Genomic DNA, 24,672 nt, shown 5'->3' on the forward strand with positions numbered 1-24,672 from the left:
AATCACCTGGGATCTTGTGCTTGAGCAAGCTCACCAGTCTGGTGGAGGCTGGGCAAGCGGGGTGATGTCATTTTACTTTCCAGGAATTTTACCAGAACGGCTTCATTTCTTTAAAAAATACCCCATCAAACTACCTGGTGTGTACGTGAAAGACAGAAATTGTGTTGGGATCTTAGCAGGAGTTGTGCAAGCGTTGCATTTATTTTGCTGAATGCTTAATTGCCAGCTGCAAAGCACAGCTACCTCTAGGACTGCGCGTTCCAGTAAACATCTCTTATCCATCCTATTAAATTAAATCAAGCTAAATTATTATGTTTCATCAAACTGTGCAGGGGATTGTGTGCAGTGCTACCTATTTCGAGTGCTTGGCTAGATCTTTTTTTCCTTAACTTCGCAGTTTACCTTCAGGGTTGATGGATGTCGATGCTCACGTTAGGAGAAGGCGGTATCTTGGCGTACTGCTGCTGGGTGGACGAGGTGCTCTGGAGGTCTGTGTTGACTCTGGAGCTGGCGAAGCTTGCCGGCAGGAGTCATGGTGAAGATGGGCAGAGGTAAACATAGTTGCAGAATTAGTGATTTAGTACATTATGCTGCCGAATAAAGCAGTTGAGACCTCCGGAAATACCCAACAGCGCATCATTTCTCTTATGGTCGTGTGGAAGTTGGGTATGACAGAATCACAGACTGGCAGGGGTTGGAAGGGACCTCTGGGAAACATCTAGTCCAACCCCCTGCCAAAGCAGGGTCACGCAGAGCAGGTTGGACAGGAACACATCCAGGTGGGTTTGGAATGTCTCCAGAGCAGGAGACTCCACGCCCTCTCTGGGCAGCCTGTGCCAGGGCTCTGCCACCCTCACAGGAAAGAAGCTTTTCCTCACGTTGGGATGGAATTTCCCGTGTTCCGGTTTGTGCCCGTTGCCCCTCATCCTGTCCCTGGGCACCACCGAAAAGAGTCTGGCCCCGTTCTCTTGACACCCACCCTTTAGATATTGATAAGTATGGGTAAGTATTGACATCTCCATCATCCTTTGTCACTCGGCTTATAAGGATCTATTTTGCTGTAGGCGGTAGAAGTGGCTGGCAGCTGGGGCTGAGCCGGCTCGGGTTGTGAACCAGCTGGCTCCTAAGGTGAGCTGTTGCACCGTGGAGTCTAACAGAGGACTGTTCTCCTTATTGTGGCCACTTGAGGGTGCACTGGTGGCTCTTGGTGCTGCCGTAAGGTGGGTGCTCTGTCTGGACTGGGAGGGGCATCCGCTTTTCTGGTCTATTGGAAAGCTCTGGCAAAGCGGTGGTACAGAAGATGGATACTCTGCCAGAAAAACTGGGCTGCACTTCCAAAGCTAAAGTAGCTCGGCATTTTTCTTGTGGCCACTCCTTTTTTGCACTCAGATAAAACCCTGTCTATGCAGAGACCTTGTTCTTTACACTTGAGTCTTCTTTGAGCGTGTTGGACCTGTGGGAAGATAGCCGTCTGCCTGCCTGAAGCTCAGTTATTAATAATGAAGTATTTACGATGGCAATTTGCATTTCAGCAGCACCTTTAATTCATGGCTCTCCAAATGCTTTACAGACGTTGATTAACATAGCCTCACAACAACCCTGTGAGGTAGGTGGATATGGTCATCCCCACTGCTGCGGGGACAATGAGGGCACTGAGGATAAGGGACTTGGAGCAATGGTGCTGGGATTTGACCTAGCACTTGGCCATTTGCGTCCCATTAGGCCGTCAGCTTCAGACCGTGCTCTTCTAATGCAGGGGTTTGACTCAGTGTGGCGCTGTACTGATTAACGAGCCTGTAAGTGGCTCGCGCAGACTATAAAGGCCATTAATCCAAGGCAGCAGTTTATTAGCGAAGTAGATGGTTCCTCGGTGCTTCTTGCTGCTGGAATAATCTGAGACTTTGAAGGCATATAAAAAATAGAGTTAGATATCAACCATTGAGCATGGCAGGCTGTAACTGGAGAAAGCCCTTAGGCCCCAGGCGAGGAAGCTATGTGGGATGCTACTGTAAATGTATTGATCAGAAAGGACGTAATAATTTATATATAAAGTCCACCCTCGCTCTTCCCCAAGGTTGAAAAAAAGAACCTAGGTAGTCACTGCTGATTGTCACGAGTCAGCTTCAAGCTCCAGGTCCTTGGCTTCATAGCACCTGCAAAAGGAAGAAAACATGGTGCATCAGCAGCAGCCTCTTTGGGCTGGCAGAAGAAGTTAAGCAATTAACTTCAACCAGTCCCAGTGCTAGTTTAGCTTTAAAACAGCTTAAAATGATGTGAAGTACTGGTGTGGGAGGGATCTGAGAGTACTGATGGGAATGTGCTCCGATATCACCTACGGAGCAGGGGTGTGGTGAACTTGGACTAGAGGGGAGACCTCGACTTCACAAAGGTTGGCTTATTGACCTCTTCGTTTAATGACAAACCACTCCAGCTCTGCTGGCTGGCCCTGGGTGATGGCACCTGTATACGTGAGGTAGACGTGATGCCTTGAGCTCAGGCAGGTTTGATAAACCTGAGATGGGCATCCAAACTTTTCATCAGGCTCACAGGAACCAGTTTGGACCTCTGGGAGTTTGACGGCAGCTGGTTTTTATTATCTTTCTGAAGGAATAAGGATCAAAGGCATGCTCTTATCCAGCAAGATAAGTAATCGCCAGCTAACTCTGAAAGGTGAGGCTTAAAAGGGAAACCTTTTCTGATGGTGGGTAAATCATGCTGTTGTTCATGTTGATGTTCTTCATGGAGATCAGAGTGATGCTGTTATCCTTCTGGCTTGTGCCTGCTGAGCAGCTGTCAAGAAGAGAAGGCCGTATTAACTACTCTGGAAAAGGAGAGAAGGGAGTTTCTTTGCACACAACTGGAGGCGAACAGGCAGGGCTGCCAGCTGGCTGGGACCAGGGATGACCAGCCCTTGGAGCTGCTGTCCTGGTTCAGGCCCATCCTTAGTGCCAAAGTCCCCATGCCCGGTCTCAGCACAGGTTGGGAGGTCTCTGGGGAAAGGAGAAGTGCATTTAAATGGTTTGCCCGACAGGAATCACCGTTGTCACCTGCATTGCTATTGTGGGCAGAACCAAGGAGCAGTTTGGATCTCGTTCCCAGTGACTGAATTACCTTCTAGCCCTGCAGAACTGGGACAAAAGGAAACATTACCGTGTCCCTCTGTCCTATGCCCATCAGTTTATTTGTCGTACGAAAGGAGCCCTGGATATTTTTACATCCCATGCCGCTGCTCGTGTATTGCCAGCGCCGCTCTAAAGAGTGAGAGTTACGAGTGTTAGGACGGTGGAATTCCCCTTTCTCCCTACCCTGAGGGCTGGGATATGCATTTAGTGCCAATGGAGACTGGATGACTTTGGGGATTAGGGTGCCTCGGGGCACAGTGCTCTGCTCTGACATGTCCTGCCTTGGTGGCTGGAGATCACTCAGATCACGATCACTAAGGTTTTTTGTGAACCATTCACGGTGATGCAAATTTGGCACCTAAATACTTAGGGACTTTGCTCCCTGTGTCCTTTCCCTCTTTCCAAACTGGGGTTTATTACTTTGGTAGGAAACTATCAGATGGAAAAATAGGAGCAACGTGTTTTGGTCCCTTCCGGCTCTTGTTTTATGCTGCTTTCCCACGTGCAGCCTCTCTTCTTGGGTAGCAGTGATGGACCATGGGCTTCAGATGGACCATCTAGATGGAATGCATCCAGATGCATTCAGATGGACCTTGGTGCTTCTCTTCTGAAGGTCTCTGGGTTGGGGCCCCCTTATCCTGCTCTTGCTAGATAACAGTAGTAGGTATTACGGGAGATATTTTTGGGCACCTGATCTCACTGAGGCTGCTTTGAGATCCAGAAACCTCAAGTCTGTATCTAGGCAAAGAAAGACAAGCAAACTGCTTTTGGAAGGTGGTGTGTCTTCACAGATGTCACTGCAGCGTTGAAACGAGGCCCCTAAATATTGAACTTCAACCTTTGCCTCCATCAGGCAGAGGATGAGGTGCTATCAGTGCTCATTTTGTTTGTTTACCTGTCTCAAATGTGTCTTGAAATGCTTCCTTCCACCTGAAATAACCAAAGCAGCCTCTTTTCCTTGCTAAAATTAGTTCTGGAATAAGCAATTTCAATAGGATGTGAATAGCGTGAGCAGCCTTACCTCTCCGATACCATGGAGGTCCCTGGCTTCTGTTTGTCTGCAGGGAGAAAGGCAGTTGGTGATGTAGAGGTGAGAAAACATCACAGCCAAGCAATAAGTCAGCTATATTCAGAATTGCGTTGTACAGGGTTACAAATGAAATCCAAACGAGATTAGAGACACCGCGAGGGATACTCGAGAGCTGATGAGAGAAAATTCTTCAACTAGTGTGACGTAGGGGCAGGACTGGATGCTTTGCTGTCTCTAGTCACGAACATCCTTCGGTCTTTTGGCAGGTACCGGCTTGCTGTAGAGCAGCCTTGCCCTCTAGCGGGCACTGTCTAGTGGGAAATGGGATTCCTGGGGAAGAGGAGTGTCGAACTCCATGACTTTTGCTGGAAGAGCTGCCCAGCTCTGGAAATCTGCCCATTTAACTTTGGAGTGTTTCCTTGTGTGGGAGGGTCTGGGCTGGGTCTCTGAAGAGGTGGTCACACTACATTCCTAACTGCGGAATCTGCGCTCCAGCTTGGCTTCCAAACCTCCCCACCGCGTAAGCTCTTTAAAAGCATCTTTTAGGAATTGCTAAATCCACGTGGAAGCGGATGACTTTTTCATTAGGGAAAGACAGATCGCCCCAAGGAAAATACCTTCTGAGTCCTTTGAGCGGTTACACTTGAACCTCAGGCTGACCACGCTGACCAGAATGATCACGACCACTATCAGGATAACTATGAAGCTGATGACACCTGGGGATGGAGGAAAGAACTGTCTGTGATTGATATAACATCGTGCCTGTCCTCGGCTTCTGGGGTAGCGGAGAGACTTTGACTGTCATCAAAACTTGGGTAGGAAATCAATATTTTCATTAAAATGAGCATAGTACGTAATAGTCAGAGAAGTAAGAAGTCACTGGAGCGAATGGCTTATCTTCCTGAGTTTTAGCCTCTGAGGGCTTCTAATGAATAAATACTTAATTGGTAAGTCAGCGCCAGGAGGGCAGAAGTCAGCCGATTACACTGGGGATTGACTGAAGTCAATATGTCCCTACTACAGTTGGTAAATCTTATCCTAAAGGTGTATAAACTCAGATAAATACGTAATATAACAGGGAGAGACAAGCTAAAGACTGTGAATGATGTTCTCTGTCTCATAAACCAGTGGCTGAGTGTGGATTTGATTCTGACATCTGGCATCAATAAATCAAATTATTCTTTGCAGGGGAGCCTTGTCCTGTAAGACTGCTTCAGGATTTCTCCTGGCTTCCCATGGAGGATATAAGGAAACGATACTTACAGAATTAACACTTGACTTTTAAAAATGCTTCTGAAGTAACACTTTTTCCTATAATGTGATAGAAATGAGCAAATTGGGTTTTTTTGCTTGTCTTCACGGAGAAGGGGGCCAGTATAGCCCAAGGCAGAGTGTGTCTCAAATCTGCCCCGTGCCTATCTTCAAATCTATTGCCAGGTTAAGGTACGGCATCTCTTGCTCCATCATTCCGCAGTCTGATGGATGCGGAGGACTTGGCTGCTTGCTGCCAAGCAGGGTGAGCTCTTCAGGGGAAGGCAGTAAGGCAGGGTGGGAATGAAGTCCCAACAGGTTTGCAGGGAAAAAAAAAAGCCTGTCTAATCTTCCAGGCGGGTAGCGTATTTATTCTAGACATTATCAGCGAAACAGAGGCATAGCACGGGATCGTTTGTGCCCAGGTCTTGTCCTAACATGGAGCTGGGGCAAACACTGGTGCTGGGAACGAGATCCCAAGCTCAGACATAGCTGTGATGGACTTCCAAATTGTCCGTCCCTTGTGTACTGGGCATGGCTGGGAGTATTTCTAGGTGCTTTATTGCCTGCTGGTGACAAGTCTTTTTCTCAAGGGTTTTTCCTCAATCCTGAAAACTCCAGGATCAGGCATGCTGAAGAAGAAAACTGTGGAGCCATCTCCAGGGAAGTGCCTTTGAAGCTGGGTGTCCAAAATAGACCCCCCCTCCTCTCCCCAGGTTGCACAAGACCTTACCAAAAGCTGCCACCGTCAGCGGTGATTTATCATCTGTCGGAGTGGGCACAGGCAAATAGCCAGAGGACTCCAGCGTTGGGGTGGCTGGTTTTGAGGTGCCTATAAGAGGGGAAAAAGGTAGCTTTTATATAAAAGTCTTTCTTCCGAGGTTGGGAGGATGATTTCTAGCAATGCTAGAGGACCTAACTCGCACTCACCAGCCCCATCAACGTTAACAGCAAAGTGTCCAAGACCTATGTGTGAATCAGATTGCCTTGGCATGACCCCTTTTATTGACAATCTGAGAACACCCACAGGGTTTTCTGCAGGGACCTAGTGAGGAAGCTGAGGGGGGCAGGTGAAGGACAGATCAGGCAGAAGCGGGGGGCTTGTCCTGCCTCCCACAGCCTTTTGCCATAATGGCACCTTCCCTGCTGTGACTCACAACCTCCGTTCCCAGGCTCAACAGATTGCCCCAAAGTGCTGCTTCTGTGGAGCTTTAGAGGCTTTTCAAGGGCTAGATAGCATGGCCAGCATCCCTCGCGTATTTGTTAGCCCTTCACAATGCTGCCTTGAAGATAGCAGTGTGATGGCCTCGCTGTTGGCTGTGAAAAGGGCTATAAAATACCTAGTGGTAATCATCTCTCTGCGAGAGAAAGGAGAAAGCACCTGGAGCTGCTGATGTTGTGGTACTCTCGCTTCTCCTGGGCTCTTGACCTGCACAGAGAAATGCAGAATGTGAGTCTTGTCCTTGAGTGGCATCTAATAACCAAAAGAATTAATGGGCGTGCTGGAGGGGAGAAGGGATTCCCAGTAATGCTGGTCATATCTGGGAAAACATGGAACTCATACTTGGGCTAAAACCTTCCCACTAAACACACTTTAATACTATTTTTCATGTCCAAATAGAAGCTCAGGGAACCAAAATTCATATACCCTTGTATAAACTCTGCAGTCTCAGATGCAGTTTTTTGGGCAGATACAACAATTGGATACTGGAGGAGTGAACCGGGAAGGTTATAGGTTTGCTATTGCTCATGAACATCGAGACTTTAGAAAGAAGCTGCTTAGGGGAAGAAATTCTGCAGATTATGGGTGTGGATTGACTGGTCAGCTTGTCCTTGGAATTAGTGGATATGCTGTCCCGGGTTAGCCAGAAGTAATTACGCAAGTGTGAGTTGGGCTAACTTGTACACCATATGCAGTCTAGCTGTGGCAGCGCAGAGGTTTGTTCGAGCGAGGACTCCAGTTCTCAGTGGGATGAACTGGCTTTTACGAAGCTCTTGGGTTTGTGACAGCTGCTGCCAATGCCTGTGCAAGCAAATTTAACGCTGGCCTGCGTGTTTCACTTGTACAGAGAAAAAACCCTTTGTTGCCCCCCTGGGTGTGTGTTGAACCACCAGATTATTTGCTTTGACCTTAAGGAAGAGCTACAGACCCCGTCAGGAGGCTAAAAAATGATACTTTAGAGCTTCAGAAGATCATCTGCAGGTTGAGTAGGATCTTCTTTCCTCCTCTCCCATCCCCACCTTCCCAACAGCAGCATTGGCCAAAAGCACGTGCTGCCTGGAGGAGGGTGAAACAGCTCCTGGCACTCTGCGGTGGACCGCAGGGCGTGCAGCTGAAACTGGGGTTCCTGTCTTGCGGAAAACATCACTGTTTCAGAATGTAATTTTGCCAAAAGCCAGAAGAAAAAAGGGTAACGTATGAAATAACACATCTGACTGGTTCAGAAGCGGATAACCACACGTAGCAGAAGAGTCTGGAGAGGCAGGGACTACTGCTGTGTGATTTTTTCCAGCAGTCATCATCAAACCATTTGTTTCGTTCTGAAATTGTCCTTCTAGCCACAGGCGGCGGGCAGAAGCCGTGGTTTGCTGAGCCTGGCACGGATACCCCGTCCCTCGGCGATGTTGGGTCTCACACAACAGGAAACCTGGCTTTTGGAAGCATCAGCAACATTTCTATAGCCAAAGATGTATGGAGCTTTTTCAGATATAAAGCAGGGTTATAATTAATAGCGATCTGCTCTGATGCAAAGGGCTGTTGGCTTCGCTGGGCACAGGCATGCTGGTTGGACATCTGTGCAGGCAGAGCTGACCACGGGTTTTTAACCTTGCCTGCATTAGAGAAGATATGAGAGGTGCTGGGAGAGGCAGAGCAGTTTCTCTTGACCCTTGCAGATTTTTGAGGCTGAGTCTTTAATGGGGAATCAGCTCGGTTGTCAGATTTTCAGTCTTCCCACCCGCTTGGATTCTGCCCTTATTCTGAGAAAACTCTTACTGAATTCTCTAATTTTTACTTACAAGCTGGGCTTAGCAAACTGTCAAAAGCAAAATGATTTTTTTTTTTAAAGGATGTTAAAAGGGCTCCCTTTTCCCATGCATCGATCAGTCTTTCAACTGTTCAGGTTCATCCCAGGCAGAGGATAAGTGCATTTGGTCTTGTGTTTTATCACTGCTTGTAGGGATACCAGACGTGATTTTTGAGTGTTACTCATGGCTTAACCCCAAGATAAAGACTTAGATAACCCGCACCATGTGAACCAAGTAAGCTAATTGCCATGAAATTATCTTAAACTTATTCTTACTCTATTAAAGGATAAAATACCTTGAGGTGACGAAGCTGCTGTGCTTCTGCTTCCACTAGACTTTTCATCTGGGTAAAGAAAACATGGGAAAGGACAATTAACTCTTGAAGCTGCTCCTAATGGTGCTATGGAGAGCTGTTGGGTTTCCATGGGGTAAGAAACTTTGTTTGGGTGAGGCTTCCCCTCCAAACAAATGTCAAGATGTGCAGCTAGCAAGCTGTGCAGTCCATGTAGAGAGAGTACGTGAGGGCTGAGCTTGGGAGATGTCAGCTGGGGAGGCTGGGGTGCCCGTAGCTCCTCCACAAAACATCATCTGGTGAAGCGCCACCTGGGTTTTCTCTGCAGCTGCCACAACCGGGTCATGGTTGTGTCCAGCCCTGTGCTTTTGGGGAGCTGCGATGAGCTGCTTTTTTAGCAAAAACTCAAAGAGATTCAAAACTCGCTCCTGCTGAATAAGTAGCATGGTGTGGACCAGCCCAGTCTTTCTGATGCCCCCAGTTTTGCTTGGATAAGGTCCTACCCGAGCAATAATTTGAGTTTTCTATACTTACCTCGCATGGTCAACGCTAGCGGCGTTGTAGCAAGGGAAGAGGATTTGGCTGTAGTACTTTGACCCAGAGTGATGAGATTCAAGTGGGTTGGTGTCGTTGATTCTGCTGCAGGCTCTGTAGAGGAAGCGTAGCATTACTTCAATGGGCAGAGAAGAACCTAATGAGGTTCAACAAAAGCAAGTGCAAGATCCTCCACCTGGGGAGGAAGAATGCTAAGCACCAGTATAGGTTAGGGGTGGACCTGCTGGGAAGTAGTTCTGAGGAGAAGGATCTGGGGGTCCTGGTAGACAGTAAATTATCCATGAGCCAACGATGTGCCCTTGTTGCCAAAAAGGCCAATGGAATCCTGGGCTGCACAGGGAAGAGTGTGGCCAGTAGGTCGAAGGAGGTCATTCTCCCCCTCTACTCTGCACTGGTGAGGCCACAACTGGAATACTGCATCCAGTTTTGGGCTCCCCAGTTCAAGAGGGACAGGGAACTACTGGAGCGGGTCCAGCGTAGGGCAACTAAGATGATTGAGGGACTGGAGCATCTCCCTCATGAGGAAAGGCTGAAAGAGCTGGGACTCTTTAGCCTGGAGAAGAGAAGGCTGAGGGGAGACCTTTTTATGGCATATAAGTATCTAAAGGGTGGGTTGAAGGAGGATGGTGCCAGACTCTTTTAATTGGTTCCCAGTGACAGGACGAGGGGCAACGGGCACAAGTTAGACCATAGGAAGTTCCATTCAAATACACGGAAAAACTTCTTTACAGTGAGGGTGACAGAGCACTGGAACAGGCTGCCCAGGGAGGGTGTGGAGTCCCCTTCTCTGGAGATTTTCAAGACCCGCCTGGATGCAGCCCTGAGGGATGTGCTTTAGGCAACCCTGCTCTAGCAGGGGAGTTGGACTAGATGATCTCTAGAGGTCCCTTCCAACTCTGAAGTTTCTTTGATTCTGTGATTCTGTGATTCAAGGAGCTCTGCTCACCACCAGCTCTGCCCAGAGACAGCTTGGAGGAGGGCATGGCTATTGCAAAGGGTCCTCACACTCCTTGGGAGTCATGGATAATTGGCTAGGGAAAGCACAGGCATGAGTAGACAAGGAAATAGCCTTCGTCCTGCTCAGAGTCAGGGAGCTCTTGTACTTCAGCATTAGCTTTTGCTTTTTTAAGTGTACGGAGGTGCTGAGTCAGCAGAGCTCAGGAGGCACATGGAGAAAGTCTGCTTTTTGCCACCGCTTTTTTCCTGCTTTAAAAATGAAAGTATTTTTACCACTGGACACTGTCACTGGCCAGAGCTGCCTGGCACCTACGTGTTTGCTTGCTATCTGAAATGCTAACTTTTACGTTTCATTTCACCGAGAGCCTCTAAGCACAAAGAATTCAGTTCATGCAGTCGTCTGGGGGCTCTGTCATCTTCCTCAACCTGCTGCTCAAAGCTGCACGGCAAGAACATGATCAGGAGCAAGATGGGGGGGTAAAAAGCTTTCAATACGCCCTCTGTAAGGAAGAGTGCCTCACCAGTTTGGAATTTATAGCCAACTTCCTTGTCTAGACTTCTCTTGGCTTCGCAATAAAAAGGAGAAAAGAGTGAAAATGATTTTAAGGTTGTGTGGGTTTTTTTTTTTACCTTTTATCCAAATGCTCCACCAAAATATTTGAATTTAGAAATAAATTTCTTTTTTTTTTTCCATAAGGCATGGAAGCAGAATCTGAGATCTTTTTGAGATCATTTTTCCTTTATGTTTTTGGGGTCCCTTTGGAAGGGTAGCTATGCTTAGGGAGATATTTTTTCCCCAAACTTAGCAGGAAGAGATTTGTCTCCAGAGATCCAGGTAGGCTGCCAGATGTCGATCTGGAGGTGGAGAGATCTCTTCTTGTGTGTTTGGTTTTGGTGTATTTTTCAGACTGAAACACGTAACTCTCTGCTAACACCTCCCAGGGCTTCTGTGCGACCACGTACGCGTGGTGGTGTCCCGAAGCTGGTTTCAGCAGGAGGGGAGAACAGAAAAAAGAGAATAACGTAAGGGGATTCCTCAGAGGTTCGTATCCCTTTTAAATATTTTTCTGTCCTTATGAGTGATTGCTGTTGCCGTGAAGGTAGGTAAGAAAGCAAAACCCCCAAGAAGAATAACTGAATTAGAGCTAAGGCAGTGTTCATCCCTGTGCTGACACTTTGTACAGTTTAGGACAAGCTTCTTCATGCTTCCCGTTTTCCTCTTGGAGAAATGGGGAACATGTTGCACGGGAAGTGCTGAGGGTGTGCAAAGCACTGGAAGTTTTTATTAAAAAAAAAAAAAAGGGGGTCAGGTTTGTCAAGAGAGCGGTATTGAACTGTAATGCTTGGAATCTGTTAGAACAATGACTTCGTTGCTGTTCCTTCCTCCAGGACACTCGGAGCCGGGGCCAGCGCTGGCGTGCGAGGCACCGTGCGTGCTCGTACTGCGGTCCGAGCACGGGGAGCGGCTACGCAGAGCAGGTGATGCCAGGTGGGATGATGAAGAAACATGGACACCACCCAGCCTGGCTCCTTGCCCGGGCAGTCGCATCCTTTGTGCGCACAAGGGGTTTTCCCTATTCAATTTTGCAATTTTTCCCTGTTCTTACTCTCGCCTGTGCCTTGATCTGGGGTGAGCTGGCTGGATCAGAAGCCCTTACGCTACAAATTTCCTTCTTCCCCATTGTTCTCATCTAATCTGCTGCTGTACAGCCCCATTTATGGCTGGATGACCCAGCTGGACTGAAGGCCAGACCAGTTACAAGCCAGGATGCCCTGAACTGCACTTTTAGGTCTTTAGATGATGGTTTAGTGGTGTTTTTTGTCAGTGTTAGATTGATGGTTGGACTCGATGATCTTAAAAGTCCCTTCCAACCTAGGCAATTCTATGATTCTATTCTATGAGCGTTACCTGAGGTATGGTTCTTCACTTCAGGGCTGTGTGTTGTTGACCGGGATTGATCTGTAACACAAGCAGAGAGACATGGAGATGACATCTCCTACACGTGCTCCTTGTTGGTGGGATCCCCCCAGGGAGGGTTGAAGGATGGGCTGGAAAGGGACCGTTATAGCCAATAAGAGATGAAAGGGTGACGGGGGCAAGAGACGCTAAGGAGGGAGTTTGTCACTGGTGTGGCTGTAGGGACCTGTGGGCAAAGGGACCTTGGCTCTGAGGATCTGTGGAGGAGAGCATGCGAACTGCTCGGAAACATCTGGGGGAAATGGGGAGCAGAGATGAGACAGGATCCCTCTCCTTTCACTAGGCTTCCTGGGATTGCTCTCTTTCAGGCAAAAAGGGGAGCCCCTGGAGACCTGGGGGTGAATGATGGCAGGTGGGGCAGGCAGATGTGGGCAACATGGGGTCCTGGGAGAAGGTGCTTCAGCGGGTGGCAGTTCTGAATCTGGTTCCCATTTGTGCCCTCTCCGTTTGCATCCCCACATGGGCATATGCATCCACATCCCAATAGGCATCCAAAGCAGATCACAACCCAGGAGATACCTGTCACAGCGTGGACGGAGGAGTTTGTGGAGGCTGTAGTACCTGAAAAGGAAGAAGAAGAGTATTAGCGGTGCTAATCTGTGACTGTCACTAAGGCATTGGTGTTCTTGCCGGTTGTCTGGTTTGGCTTTTCCTCACCTGCTGTAGGAATGGCTTTGAAATACATGACTTCCCCAAAGAAGCAGTAGCAAACACTTGAGTGCAAAAGTATCGGGTTCTGAGTAAATTAGTACTGGAGTTTATTCGTCCAGGATAAATGCCTTCCTCTGCAGATGGAACCCAACCCTTCAGGGAACCATCTTCCTCTGCTACAGGGAAAATGCAAGGCCGTAGAAATCCGCGGGGTCATTCCCTCCCTGTGAGCTGTTTGCCCCCAGCTCAATCTGGGCCGAGAAAGGCTGTTTGACATACTCTGGAGCTGTTTAAAGAGTTAAAACATGTATTTGAATGCTTTATTCCCTTGAGACCTTAATGAGTGGATGGATGAGGACCCGATGGGACTGTTTTTCCTTCCTTTCTCCTACCTCTGATCCTCTGTCCCGTGTATTTGTGTCCTGGGAAGCTGGCTGAAGGCTTGTGGCCGTGTGACCGTGGACGCAGCAAGGGGGCTGCAGCCCTGGGACTGACTGGGAGCTGCCTTCCCCGGTGGCTGTGGGTAGACCTGTAGGTCCATGCAAGGCTTTGCTCTCCCAGGACTGTAAGTGTTGCACCGAGTCCCTCGTTTCTCAACTGAAAGGTGGTTTTGTTTGGGTTTTTTGGGGGTTTTATTGTGGATTTATGACAAAGCATCCCTACACCAATCCCCCATCTTGCCTACTCTCAGGATCCCTGGTGTTTTTCTTAAAGGCCCAGCTCCTGGATTCCTATGGTTAGGTGAGACGCCAACTGAAAATGCTGACATTTAAAATGAGAAAAAGAAACGTCCAGTTCCCATACTTGGGGACAAGAACTGGAAAATGTAAATGCACTTTAAAAGCAGCTCAAATCAAACCCAAGTGATTTAACTTTGAAAAGATGACTGACTTTGAGTACGCTATTTTTGAAATGCACATCGTAATTGGTATTTTTAAATGCTTATTACCGGTGATCCTGGTGCTGCCTGTAGTTAAGATTCATGAAAGAAGCTACATTACAGTTACAGAAACCATCTGAATCTGATCCCACCGGTGATTTGTCTCACTAGAGTCCCAGGAGAGCTACAAGTTTTGGACAAAAAGATACGGCAGGAAGGGTTGAATCCTTCCAGCTCGCTGTCGCCGTAGTGCCCGTAGCCCCATTGCGGCGGTGGTCAGCCGTGCGGTGCAGTGCCTTTGTGCGCCTGGTGGGGTGGCAGGAGGGGACACCCAGCAAAGCAGTGCCAACCGTGGCAGAGCAGGGCTTGTGTGCCCCTTTCCAGCCCAAATCTATCCTCCCTGTATGTGAGAGTCATCTCACCTGCTGCTCTGCATCTCTTGTGAGCCAGCCTGCAAGAGAGCTCGGCTCCTGCCTCGCTTTCTCTCCAAAGAATCACAGAATGGTTTGGGTTGGAAGGGACCTTAAAGATCATCTTGTTCCAGTGAAGAAGACCAGGCACTTCTAAAACCCTCTTGCTCTGACCTGTTTCAGATGTCTACCTTATTTCAGATTTCAGATTTCTACCTTACTCCAGCTGGGTCTGGAGGAGCCCCAGCCTGCAACATCCCATTTCTTACCAGCGGCCATAGAGGCGATGTAGGCGATGAACTTCGTGGCAGGTACCTACGCTGTAGGTGTCTGAAAGAGGTCGGATGAGTGCCCTGACAGTGGTGTGCATCTGGAACGAGATCTTTAGTGTCCAGGGTGATGTGAGTTACCGGGGCTTGGCTCAGAGCCCACTCCTCAGGACTGGCTGGGAGTAGCAAGCTCCTAATTGATCTCATTTTTTTCTCATGTAATGGTGTTGGAGCCATAATTGTTTTTTTGTCTGAGGCTTTATGACAATGATCCCAGCCAAACAGGAACCAAAACAGTGCGTAAATCACGGTGAATGCACAATAAAACTCTTTCCAGATAGGATTTGGCTGTGAAAATCAGACCTGACTTTTCAGATCTTTTCCCTGCTTTTCTCTTCTTAACGTACTGGGTGGCAGGCTGGCAAAACTCTCATGTTTAGTCCATGAAAGAGGAGACATGATCAAATCTTTAATTACACAGAGAGGAAGGGACTAATTTGTTTTCTAAATCCATTGGGAACGGGACCAGAAAACAAGGGCTTTTAACTGCAGCAAGGAAAAGGGAGGCTGGGCAATAGGAAACTGCCTTAACACAAGGACAGTGAGTTGTTAGGAGCGATTGTGTAGGAGAATTATGGGATATCCTTCTCCGCAGGTTTTGAAGAGCAGGTTAAATGAGCATCAGTCTGGTAAAATAGAGAGGATTATGGACAGATGTGATGTCACTTACTAAATAAAATAATGTAATGGAAAAAAAGTTATTTTGGGCACACAGTTGCCCTTCTTTAAGAGGTAGAGAAGCTTTTTTGGGGGGAAGGGGAATGTCCCCCTTTGCAGCCCGGTCTCCTGGGGCGCTGTGGGGCACTGCCTGCCCCCGGGGCACAGCCGACTCCACGGAGAACGTGCGGTGACTCGGGCAGTTTCCTTTGATTCCAAGAGTTTGCCAAGTTTTTCCTTTGTCGCTGGGCTTCCTCTCCTTTAACAGCTTTGCAACACAATTTCTAGATGCTGTGGTACTCTGTATACATTCAGCACAAAAAATAATGTGCCGAGATCATCACAGGGGCCAACATCCTCTAGCAGCTGCCAAACTCAAGCAGCTCCTCTTTCTCCAAATTTCCCTTGCAGAAGCCGTTGTGTTGTTCCTCCGTGGGGAGAAGTAGCTGCTTGTAACACATTTTCTTTCTTAAATTATCACAGGCGCTCGTTAGCGTACATGGCACGTGAAAGCGTCAAGAATCGCTACAGAAAGGGCTATTGTCTACACTTAGTCTTTGCCAAAGGACAAAGGGAATAGAGGTGCTGAGCTGGCGGTTTATTCTGGCATTTTCAGTGCAGCTGAGCGGCAACCTGAGCGCTTGAACAGAGCCTTGAGGAAGCTGAGGACAAGGGAGAGGATGTTGCCCTGTAGTGCCACCCCTGGTGGGACCACCCCTTGGGCTGTCTCCAGCATCCCTGGCGCTAGGGCAAGAGGAGGAGGGTCGCACTCAACGCTTTCTTCCACCACAGCTCAGCCCTTTGCTGAAGGTCACACCACGGCACTGGCTCATGGGGAGTTCTCCGTTTGCAAAATTAAACCTTGGGGTTATTGTAAATAAGATGAATAAGCAGGTTTTTTTCCAGTGCCTGGAATTCACCTGGCCGAGTAGATGCTCGCCCTGGTCTAACGCGTTTGATCTTTGCTGTGGAGAAGTGGCCAGTCTTGCTGCGAAGAGGCCAAGGGATGGAGATCCCCTTTCGGCACTTTGCTCCGGAATAAATGGCCCTGGCTTCTCTAAACACAACCGTGCGTTATTTCAAAGCGGAGCAGGTCTGGCTCTGACTTCTGGCCACTGCTGCTTGTTATGCCTTCCCTGCCAACTCAAATAATCAAAAGCCCTGTTACATTAGGTGTTTTCTTTTGGCGAAGGTGCTTTAGCATCCTGGTTGAATTCCACCAGAGGGAGACGGACGTGGTCAAAGTGGGAAGAGACCCAAGTCACGCCATGGAGCCTGGCAGCAGGATGGGTACGAACAAAGGAGAGCCACGTGTCCCGGCTCCCTGCGGACATTCCTGGGGGACTCTTATGCAAACGGTGCTGGAAACTGTTTCCTCCTGGTGCCGCTGCCAGCGCAGCCCTGCTCCCTCTGCAGAGCGCCCGGGCTATATAAACAGCTAATGATAATAGTTAGGACGCAGCCAGCACAGCTGTAATTGCAATAAACATCAAAGCCACTCAAATGTCTCGCCATTGAGCGTAAGCACTGCCGCGATATTTGTTGCATGTTTGGGGGCAAGTGATTCATAGCTGGATTGTGCGGTTCTAGGTGGAGACGGGGAGCTTGCTGGGGGATTTACGATGGGAAATACGGCTTTCTGCTCTTGCTGTGATGGGGAACTCCTCATTACCCACCGGAGCCACAGGGCTGCAGAGGAGCACAGCGGAGCTGCAGGTGCATTTCAGCCCTGACTCAGCTCTCGCTGCTTTTTGGTTAATTTTTCCAGAGGATGAACAGGGGAATTTAGGATTTCTGTTACTTGAAGTAGTTCTGTGAGGTTAGATGTGAGTGTTAGACTGAGAGCAGAGGGGTCTTTCCATGGAGCCTTCTCTTGCGGTAGCTGGGATGTTCCCGGAGCCAGCAGCTCACCCTGCTCACCCCTCAGCACAAAAAGAGAATGACGTAAACCAAAAGAAAGATTAATTTTAGGTATTTCTGCCTTGGTGTTATTTTTAGCACTCATAGACATTTAAAGCGTGGTTTCTCCAGATGCTGACCAAAGACAGGCACTGCCATTTAAAAAACCCCCAATCTTTACATTGGAGCCTCCACAGAGCAGCACTGCTGTAGCTGAGACCTGGAGCAGCTGATGGAGACACCTCGGCAGGGTTTGGATGAGGCTCAAGAAGAGCTCGTGTTGTCCAGCCTGTATTCACAGAGGGACGGAGTCACAGGGGAGGATCGCTGGCACCAGCACGAAGGCACAGGGACTGGTCCTGTCCACTCAGAACTGGTGATGGAGAGGGACCGTCTATCCCCAATGACGCGTAACCCTGGACTTCTCCTCCCCTGGGGGGAGAAGTGGCAACGCACGCTTGCAGCCCAGAAAGCCAACTGCATCCTGGGCTGCATCAAAAGAAGCGTGGCCAGCAGGTTGAGGGAGGTGATTCTACCTCTCTACTCTGCTCTGGTGAGACCCCACCTGGAGTGCTGTGTCCAGCTCTGGAGTCCTCAGCACAAGAAGGACATGGAGCTGTTGGAACTGGGCCAGAGGAGGCCCCGGAGATGCTGGGAGGGCTGGAGCCCCTCTGCTGGGAGGACAGGCTGAGAGAGCTGGGGGGGGTCAGCGTGGAGAAGAGAAGGCTCCAGGGAGACCTTGAAGCCCCTTCCAGTCCCTGAAAGGGGCTCCAGGAAAGCTGGGGAGGGACTCTGGATCAGGGAGGGGAGCCATGGGACGAGGGGGAAGGGGTTTAAACTGGAAGAGGGGAGATTGAGATGAGATGTGAGGCAGAAATTGTTTGCTGTGAGGGTGGTGAGCCCCTGGCCCAGGTTGCCCAGAGAAGCTGTGGCTGCCCCATCCCTGGAGGGGTTCAAGGCCAGGTTGGACGGGGCTTGGAGCAACGTGGGCTGGTGGGAGGTGTCCCTGCCCAGGGCAGCGGGTGGCACTGGCTGGGCTTTAAGGTCCCTTCCAACCCAAACCATTCTATGATTCTATGATTCTATGTCCTACCTGTCCCCAGGTGGCAGGGAGCTGCAGAGCCCATGTGGCATTGTCCAGCCTCGCTGATGTACCAACCTCAGCATCACCCTCTGCTTGCCGGTTGCGTAAAACAAACGCTTTCAGAAAAGAGATCTAGCCACCTAAAATTAGACTTTTCAGTTCATATCTTGGCCCTTCCGTTAAAATGACAAAAATACGCCGACCGTTTCATGCAAGCGCAGCTGTTTCCTGGGCGAAGCGCAGCAGCTGCCGAAGCAACGGAGAGCAACAACACCCGATTCTTAGGACTTTCACGCGGAAGAAAAAAAGGCTGTATTAAGAAACCTGGAAAGGAGAGAGCTCTGCAAAAGCCTGGGTCCTATTTTATTAAGTGCCTAAGAAAGGTTGCCTCTGCCTTGAGGGTCTCACAGCAGAAGAGGTAAGGTGGAAATTGCGGTGGAGAGAAAGGAAAAGCGTTGTTACGCAGGCTGGATAACTGACAGCCTAAATCAGGTCCCACATCCACAGAGGTACTTAAGCATCTAATTCCCAAATGACAACGGGGGGGGGTTGGCAGCTCGCTGCCAAGTGGTTCTGAATTGTAATGACTTGGCCAAAGTGTTACGGAAAATTTAGAGAGGCAGGAATTAAACCCGGATCTCGTCAGCAATTAAAAAGAACCTTAGCCTTCCTCTGCCCCTCCTCAAGGGCTGCGCCCGGCTCTGGGCATCCCTTGAGCATCACGCTCTGTGCTTCTCTCTGGTGAGCTGTGCTGGAAGCAGACCATAGCGGAAGAGAATTAAAAACCACTTAAATGTAAGAAAACAAGCCGGGAGACAAACAATGCGGGGAAACCGCGTGCACGGAGCAGGCTCTGCCGCATCACCCTGCGTGCTGAGGGCTTGGTTTCTCCACCGAACGTGGTTGCTCTTGGAAGAGCAAAGCAGCGTGGCTTTTCTCCTGCCTGCACTGCCACTGTTCTGAGGTGTCTGGGGAGTAAACATCACGCTGCTGCGCTGCCACCCTCCCAGCCACTTACTGGTTCCAGTTTCCTCCGTCACCTGCTTGTTTTAGAGCTCTGTGTTCGCTCCTGGTCTCCGTAGCACTGGTGATGTGGGTCTTGCCCTTCCCCTGGCTATGCTGCTCCTGGGATTTGACCGTGGGTCTGGGAGTTTGGCGGAGGAAATCGCTCCATGCCCAGTTCAAAGGAAAGATGGGGAGACCAGTTATCCAGGTTTGATGGGAGATGGAGCCCAACGTGGGCTTTTTGCCTACCCACAGATTTCTTTTAAACAATATTCATAGAATCACAGAATGGTTTAGGGTGGAAAGGACTTTAAAGAACATCTCTTTCCAACCCCCTGCCCTGGGCAGGGACACCTCCCACCAGTCCAGGTTGCTCCAAGCCCCGTCCAACCTGGTCTTGAACCCCTCCAGGGATGGGGCAGCCACAGCTTCTCTGGGCAACCTGGGCCAGGGTCTAATATTATTCATCAGCAGGTCTCAAAGCACTTTACAGAGGAGAGGGGTGGTGTTAGCTCTGCTTTGTTTTCTGCAGATGAAGAAACTGAGGCACGGAGGAAGCATCCCGAGTTGCAGGCTAGTTTGGCAGTGCTGCTTTTACACCTTGATGAGACTTCCAGCCAAGGTCCTGCTCTTGTCCAGGCCACCTTGCAGGTGGTCCTCATTAATTGGTATGATTTTCTTCCAAATGTTGTGTGCTCCAGCTGCTGTATTTGCTTTAAGGCTGCGCCTCCAGACAGGTATCCGTGAAGCCTGGGACAGCACAGGCGTTACCATGTCCTGCAGCATCACAACCAACCTGGTGGGTCGGCCACTGGTCCCCACCAGGCACATCTCGCTTCCACCGAGTTCATGGGGGCTCCTTGCTACCGTTTCCAAGTTTATTCACAAATTTATTAGTCTTTACAGTTATTCCAAGATTCCCCAGGTTTATTTGGGTGTTGCTGGTGGCAGCCAGGCTGTGCGGTGTTCATGAACCACCATGCAGAAACGTGATCTGCTGGGATCGGTTCAGCTCCCACCTTGTGATTGAAGTGTGTGAGGAGCTGGTGAAACAGGAGTTTCTCATAATTCCTTTCTTTCCACTTTCTTTGCTTAAGTCTCCTGGCTTGTGCCCCGGGGAAGCGGCTGAAGGACACCCCTGCCTGGATGCGGTCGTTTCCGCGTGTCGGTGCTGGGGAGGCACCGTGCGGCTGCTGCCTTGGAGTGTCGGAGAAGCAGCAGCTAAAGACCAGGTAAAGCATCTTGGCCTGACAAGCTTTGTCTGAGTCCAGATTTTAGGTGAGTGACCCCCTATCAGCTAGGCTTTATTCACAGATTTCAAAGCACTTTATGGAAGAGGTAAATTTTATTATCCCTATTTCATATCCGGGGACAGTGAGGCACGGGAGCATTCTGTGGCTGTGATAAGTGGCAGACGCAAAGCCCAGCGGTCCTGTGTCCCCATCTGGTGCATCGTCAGCTGGGACATGCTTCTCCCTGATTTCTAATTGCACTAATTGCAGTGCGATTCCAAGATTTTGAGCAACTCCAGAGTCACTTCTAGCTAGTGTCTGAGAGGACCTTATTGAATCATGTGTCTGGAGCTGCTCGCCCAGAGCTGTGCTGCCCTTGGGACCATGTTGGGTCTGCAGTTGTGCCTGCCGATGGTGGGAAAGGTAGGGGAGACCCACCTTGGGTCCCCTCCCTTGCCCAAAACTGGTGATGGCTGTCCCCAGTGGCTGTTCCCAGTGGCAGAATGGTTTGCCTGGGGTGCTCCGGAGGGTGGACAGACGTGCTCCACATCTCTGTGGACCCCTTTTCCACATTGCTGCAACAAACAGCTCCACTTGAGCTTTCTTTGCCTCCTCTTCACGTGGGGTGGCCAGCCCAAGCTTTATCTTTACTCCTGTACTATGATGTCCCTGTCCCATCACTGTGTCCTGGATCCCTTGATCTCAGGGAACTGGGTCCCAAGCCAGTGGTTTCTCACCAGAAAGGGGTTAGAAGATTCTTCCTAACCTGTGAAACCCAACTGCTTGTAAGGCAGTGCCATTTAACTGCATCCCTGGTGTTTCATCAGGTTTGTAGGAGGTTTCATCAGGTACTGGCACTAGGGGCAAAGTCTCCTTGAAACTTTTATATCTGCAAATGCTGCTGCTGCCAGAGTTACTAGAGGGGACTTTGCTCCTTTCTGCTGTGCTGGGATGATTCAGCTGAAAGGTAAAACCAGCCCCCCCAGCTCATAAGTCTACAAAAAAGACTGAATGGGAGGTTCCTCCTGGTTGTGGTGGTTGGGTCATGCTGAGTGGGCTCCTCTGGGCAGTGGAGTAACGAGACCTTCTCGCCAAGGCTTGGCAGCGGTGCCTTTTGCTGGTGCTATGCAAGACACAGATCTCCCTTTTCCAGCCTCGGGCATAAGCCCATGCCTTGGCTTTCCCAGCAGGAACATTCCCGGTGTTGGCTTACCAGTACCGTCACCTTCAAGGACACCTGTTGTTGACTCACCTATTGTAAATGGGACATAATTCCTGGAAACCGTCTCTGGCCACTTCGGTCAGATTTGCAGAGTCATCTGCGGGGTTTCGTGTTACTAGAAGGGAGCAGTTTGTTTTGTGAACAAACATTTCTGCTCACCACCTCCTGCTTTCTCTTCCTTCTTCACCAGGTGAGGGTTGACCTGGCGTCTCCTTTGGCCTAGGATGCACTGGATGCCCCAGTTTAAGGATGTAGGTACCGGGTCTGGAAGGTCTCCTGGTAGCTCAATGTCTGTCCTCTCGCTGCACCCCATGTTTGTGATCATATCAAAAACATATAGTGACATATTTATAAGTTTTCAATGCTTCTCGTGGCATTATCCATCCACTGGCTGTGGCGCAGATAAGGAGGGCCGTGGATGGAGTGACAGTGGGAAAACCCTGCTGGGTTCTCATCAGCTTCGAGGAGGAATTTTTCAGTGGAAATGTTTTGTCTGGAAAATGCCCGCCCATTGTAATGGAAACGGTTCATAGGAAGAGGTCTGTTTGGACAAAATTTCTGTTAAGTGTTTCTGGGGGAGGAAAAACAGGTTGGAAATGTTCCAAACCTTCCCACTCTGGTGGTTTCAAAATAACAGTATTTGAACCTCCCTTTAGAAAAAAACTGGAGAGAGCTTAGAAATTTAAATTAAAAAATAATAAATTCATTAATAAATTAATGAACTTGCACAAAGTAAAAAAAAAAAAACAACAAAAAACAACAAAACAACCTATGTGGGAACAGGCAGGTATTAGTTTCCAGCCAAAGAAAATTCTGTCTCTCCTGCAAGGTTATTTCCACCTCCGCAGGTGCCGGGAGATGTCTGAGCGTTTCTGTCTTGGGCAGAAGCTTTTCCTCAGCCGAGTTTTATACCACTTTAGTGACTTTCCTATAAAAAGTTTACTGAGAGCGGTCCCGGCCCAGTGATTTTAAGCAGGCTGCAGGGGATAAATACGACGCGCTTGGGACCAAAGGACGGAGTGTGGCATCCCTTCCACCTGCTGCTGGGTCCCCCCCGGAGGTGACTCCCAGGGGCTGGATCTGGGTGTGCAGCCGAGCCAGGGAAGGTGCCGTGCAGCCCCCGTGGCATTCGTACCCCGTGCGAACCACAGCAAGTAGTTTTAAGGGGAAAACCAGCGTTCTGGCCAGGCGTGAAGGAGCATCGCCCTATGGCCAAGGGTCTCAAAGCCCCTTGCCTGACACCAGGCACAATTTGCCCCTCTGCTGAAGCCAGCAGGATCGCCGCTAACAAAGAGAGAACTTTTCCGATCCATCTTCTCTTACTTCCCAGAATTACACGGCTACCAACTGAGCTGGTTTCTATATTCTCCGCCTTTTAAAAATCCTGTTATTACCAGCCCAGTGGCTCTGACCCACGGGCAACTTCTGTATTTCAACGACAAACGCTTTGGATTGGAGACACGTTATTTTTAGGTGGTTGTCTATTAGAAGCGGCGGTGATGTTGCAGTCTATATTCCTGTGACGGCTTTTCGGCTCCTCACTCCTACGGCTGTCAGCAACCCAAGAGGTGCCCGACCAAGCAGGAAAAAACAACCTGTCACCCTTCAGAGCAGGAGTCTGGTCCCTTCAGCCCACACCGATGTGGGAAAGAGGAGTTAAAGCAGAATTATCACAAAGGAGCAGAACGGCTACAATAGGGACAAGAATCATTTAGGTTGGAAAAGACCTTTAAGACGATAGAGTCCAGCTGTAAAACTAACACTGCCAAGTCCACCACTAAACCACGTCCCTCAGCACGTTCTGCACGAGTCTTGCCCATGCTCTTTGTATTTATAGCGACGAGAGGAAAAAATTAAAACCAGCCAAAGAAAAAAATACCTCTGGGGAAAATAATGTCCTGTCCACTTAAATGTTCTACCTTTACGCTTATTTGACAAAAGTCACTACAAACTGCCTCAGCACCGCAGCCCTCACCACAAACACTCCTTTTGTTAACGAGGAAACAAGTTCTTTTATTCCAGCGCCATCAAATAAACCCTGTAAACCTGGTACGGCTGCATTTTTTCCCGCAACCTGACTCCTGCCACCCCTGATTTTAAAGGCTGAGCTTTCCCATGGCAGCTACTGGACGTTTGAACCCCCTGGTACCCCAAATCCCCCGCCTTGGTGCCGCTTCTCCCTCCCCGGGGTGCGAGCGGAGCATCTCACCTCGGAACAGCACGCAGCCGCAGAGCCAGAGGAGCGGATGGATGGACGGAGCCAGCATCTTCTCGGTGGCTTGTGGCTCTGCAGCCCCGCGGAGGCTCTGGCCATCCCGGGAGGGGACGAGAGGGCGAGGAGCGATTTGCCTGCCCGGGCTGACTCTCGCAGAGCTTCCTGTTAAAGAATAGAAGGAAACGGGCTGAATCCACTGGGGAACTGCATTTTTTAGCCCATTATGGTTGGAGAGGATGTGAGACATCACTTACCGACGGCAAAGGAAACCTCGCCATCAGTTTGTTGGGGGGATTCGGCTCTCACAGAGGAGGGGGAGCAGTGGCACGGTGGACCTGCCTTGCTTTGGGCCTTTTTTTTGGGCTTCTTTATGGCGCGTGGGTTTTTTGGGGAGATGCTACGTTTGTGATGAAGGTGTGCACCCCAGGTCCAATCCCCACAGCATCAATCCTGAGGGCGGCAGGCGGCGTTGGTCCTTCCGGGGCGAGGAGCTGCTGGAGGAGCCCGTCCTCCCCTCCCACCTGAGAGGGGGTTTCTTAACACCTCCGGGAGGGATGTGGAAATATTTCCTCCTCCTGGGGCCGGGGTAACCCAGCAGCTGGTGCTGCCCTGTCCCCCGCGCCTCCCTGTGCAGCTCCAGAGAGGGCACCGGGATGTGCTGGCTTTGGGACACTGGTTTTCAGGGGGCAGCAGCATCCTTCCCCGCAGGACATGCAGCCCACGGCAGGCTTTCACTCACCCCAACCCCGGTTCCTTGACAAGGGCAGGAACTGGAAAAATGGGCCAGTTCTGCCCCCAGTCCAGCCCAAAGGGTTCGGGGTGGCTGGTCTTAGCGTCCCCATGTGGGAAAGGCTCCTGTGGCCTCCCATCTCGGAG

General features: G+C 49.8%; 1 protein-coding gene across 1 annotated transcript; it reads right to left on the bottom strand.

The window, feature by feature from the left end:
* Positions 1–1,528: 1,528 nt before the first annotated feature.
* Positions 1,529–23,953, bottom strand: ECSCR (endothelial cell surface expressed chemotaxis and apoptosis regulator). The gene is made up of 11 exons (XM_054217809.1): positions 23,791–23,953; positions 12,732–12,773; positions 12,144–12,194; positions 9,257–9,370; positions 8,726–8,773; positions 6,785–6,832; positions 6,137–6,235; positions 4,770–4,868; positions 4,144–4,180; positions 2,691–2,790; positions 1,529–2,153 (listed from the first exon to the last, which is right to left on the bottom strand). The coding sequence occupies exons 1-11, from the start codon at positions 23,846–23,848 to the stop codon at positions 2,145–2,147; spliced, it is 705 nt and encodes a 234-aa protein (XP_054073784.1). The 5' UTR covers positions 23,849–23,953; the 3' UTR covers positions 1,529–2,144.
* Between the last annotated feature and the right edge of the window lie 719 nt (positions 23,954–24,672).

This window comes from Rissa tridactyla, chromosome 11 (assembly GCF_028500815.1).
Source record: "Rissa tridactyla isolate bRisTri1 chromosome 11, bRisTri1.patW.cur.20221130, whole genome shotgun sequence".
NCBI classification, from domain to species: Eukaryota; Metazoa; Chordata; class Aves; order Charadriiformes; family Laridae; genus Rissa; species Rissa tridactyla.

Coding starts and splice junctions, on each gene's coding strand:
- ECSCR (XM_054217809.1), bottom strand. CDS start 23,848: ATGCTGGCTCCGTCCATCCATCCGCTCCTCTGGCTCTGCGGCTGCGTG. Junction 6,236..6,784: donor CACAACATCAGCAGCTCCAG/GTGCTTTCTCCT, acceptor CCCCTCTTATAG/GCACCTCAAAACCAGCCACC. Junction 2,791..4,143: donor ACCTCCATGGTATCGGAGAG/GTAAGGCTGCTC, acceptor TCTTCTTGACAG/CTGCTCAGCAGGCACAAGCC.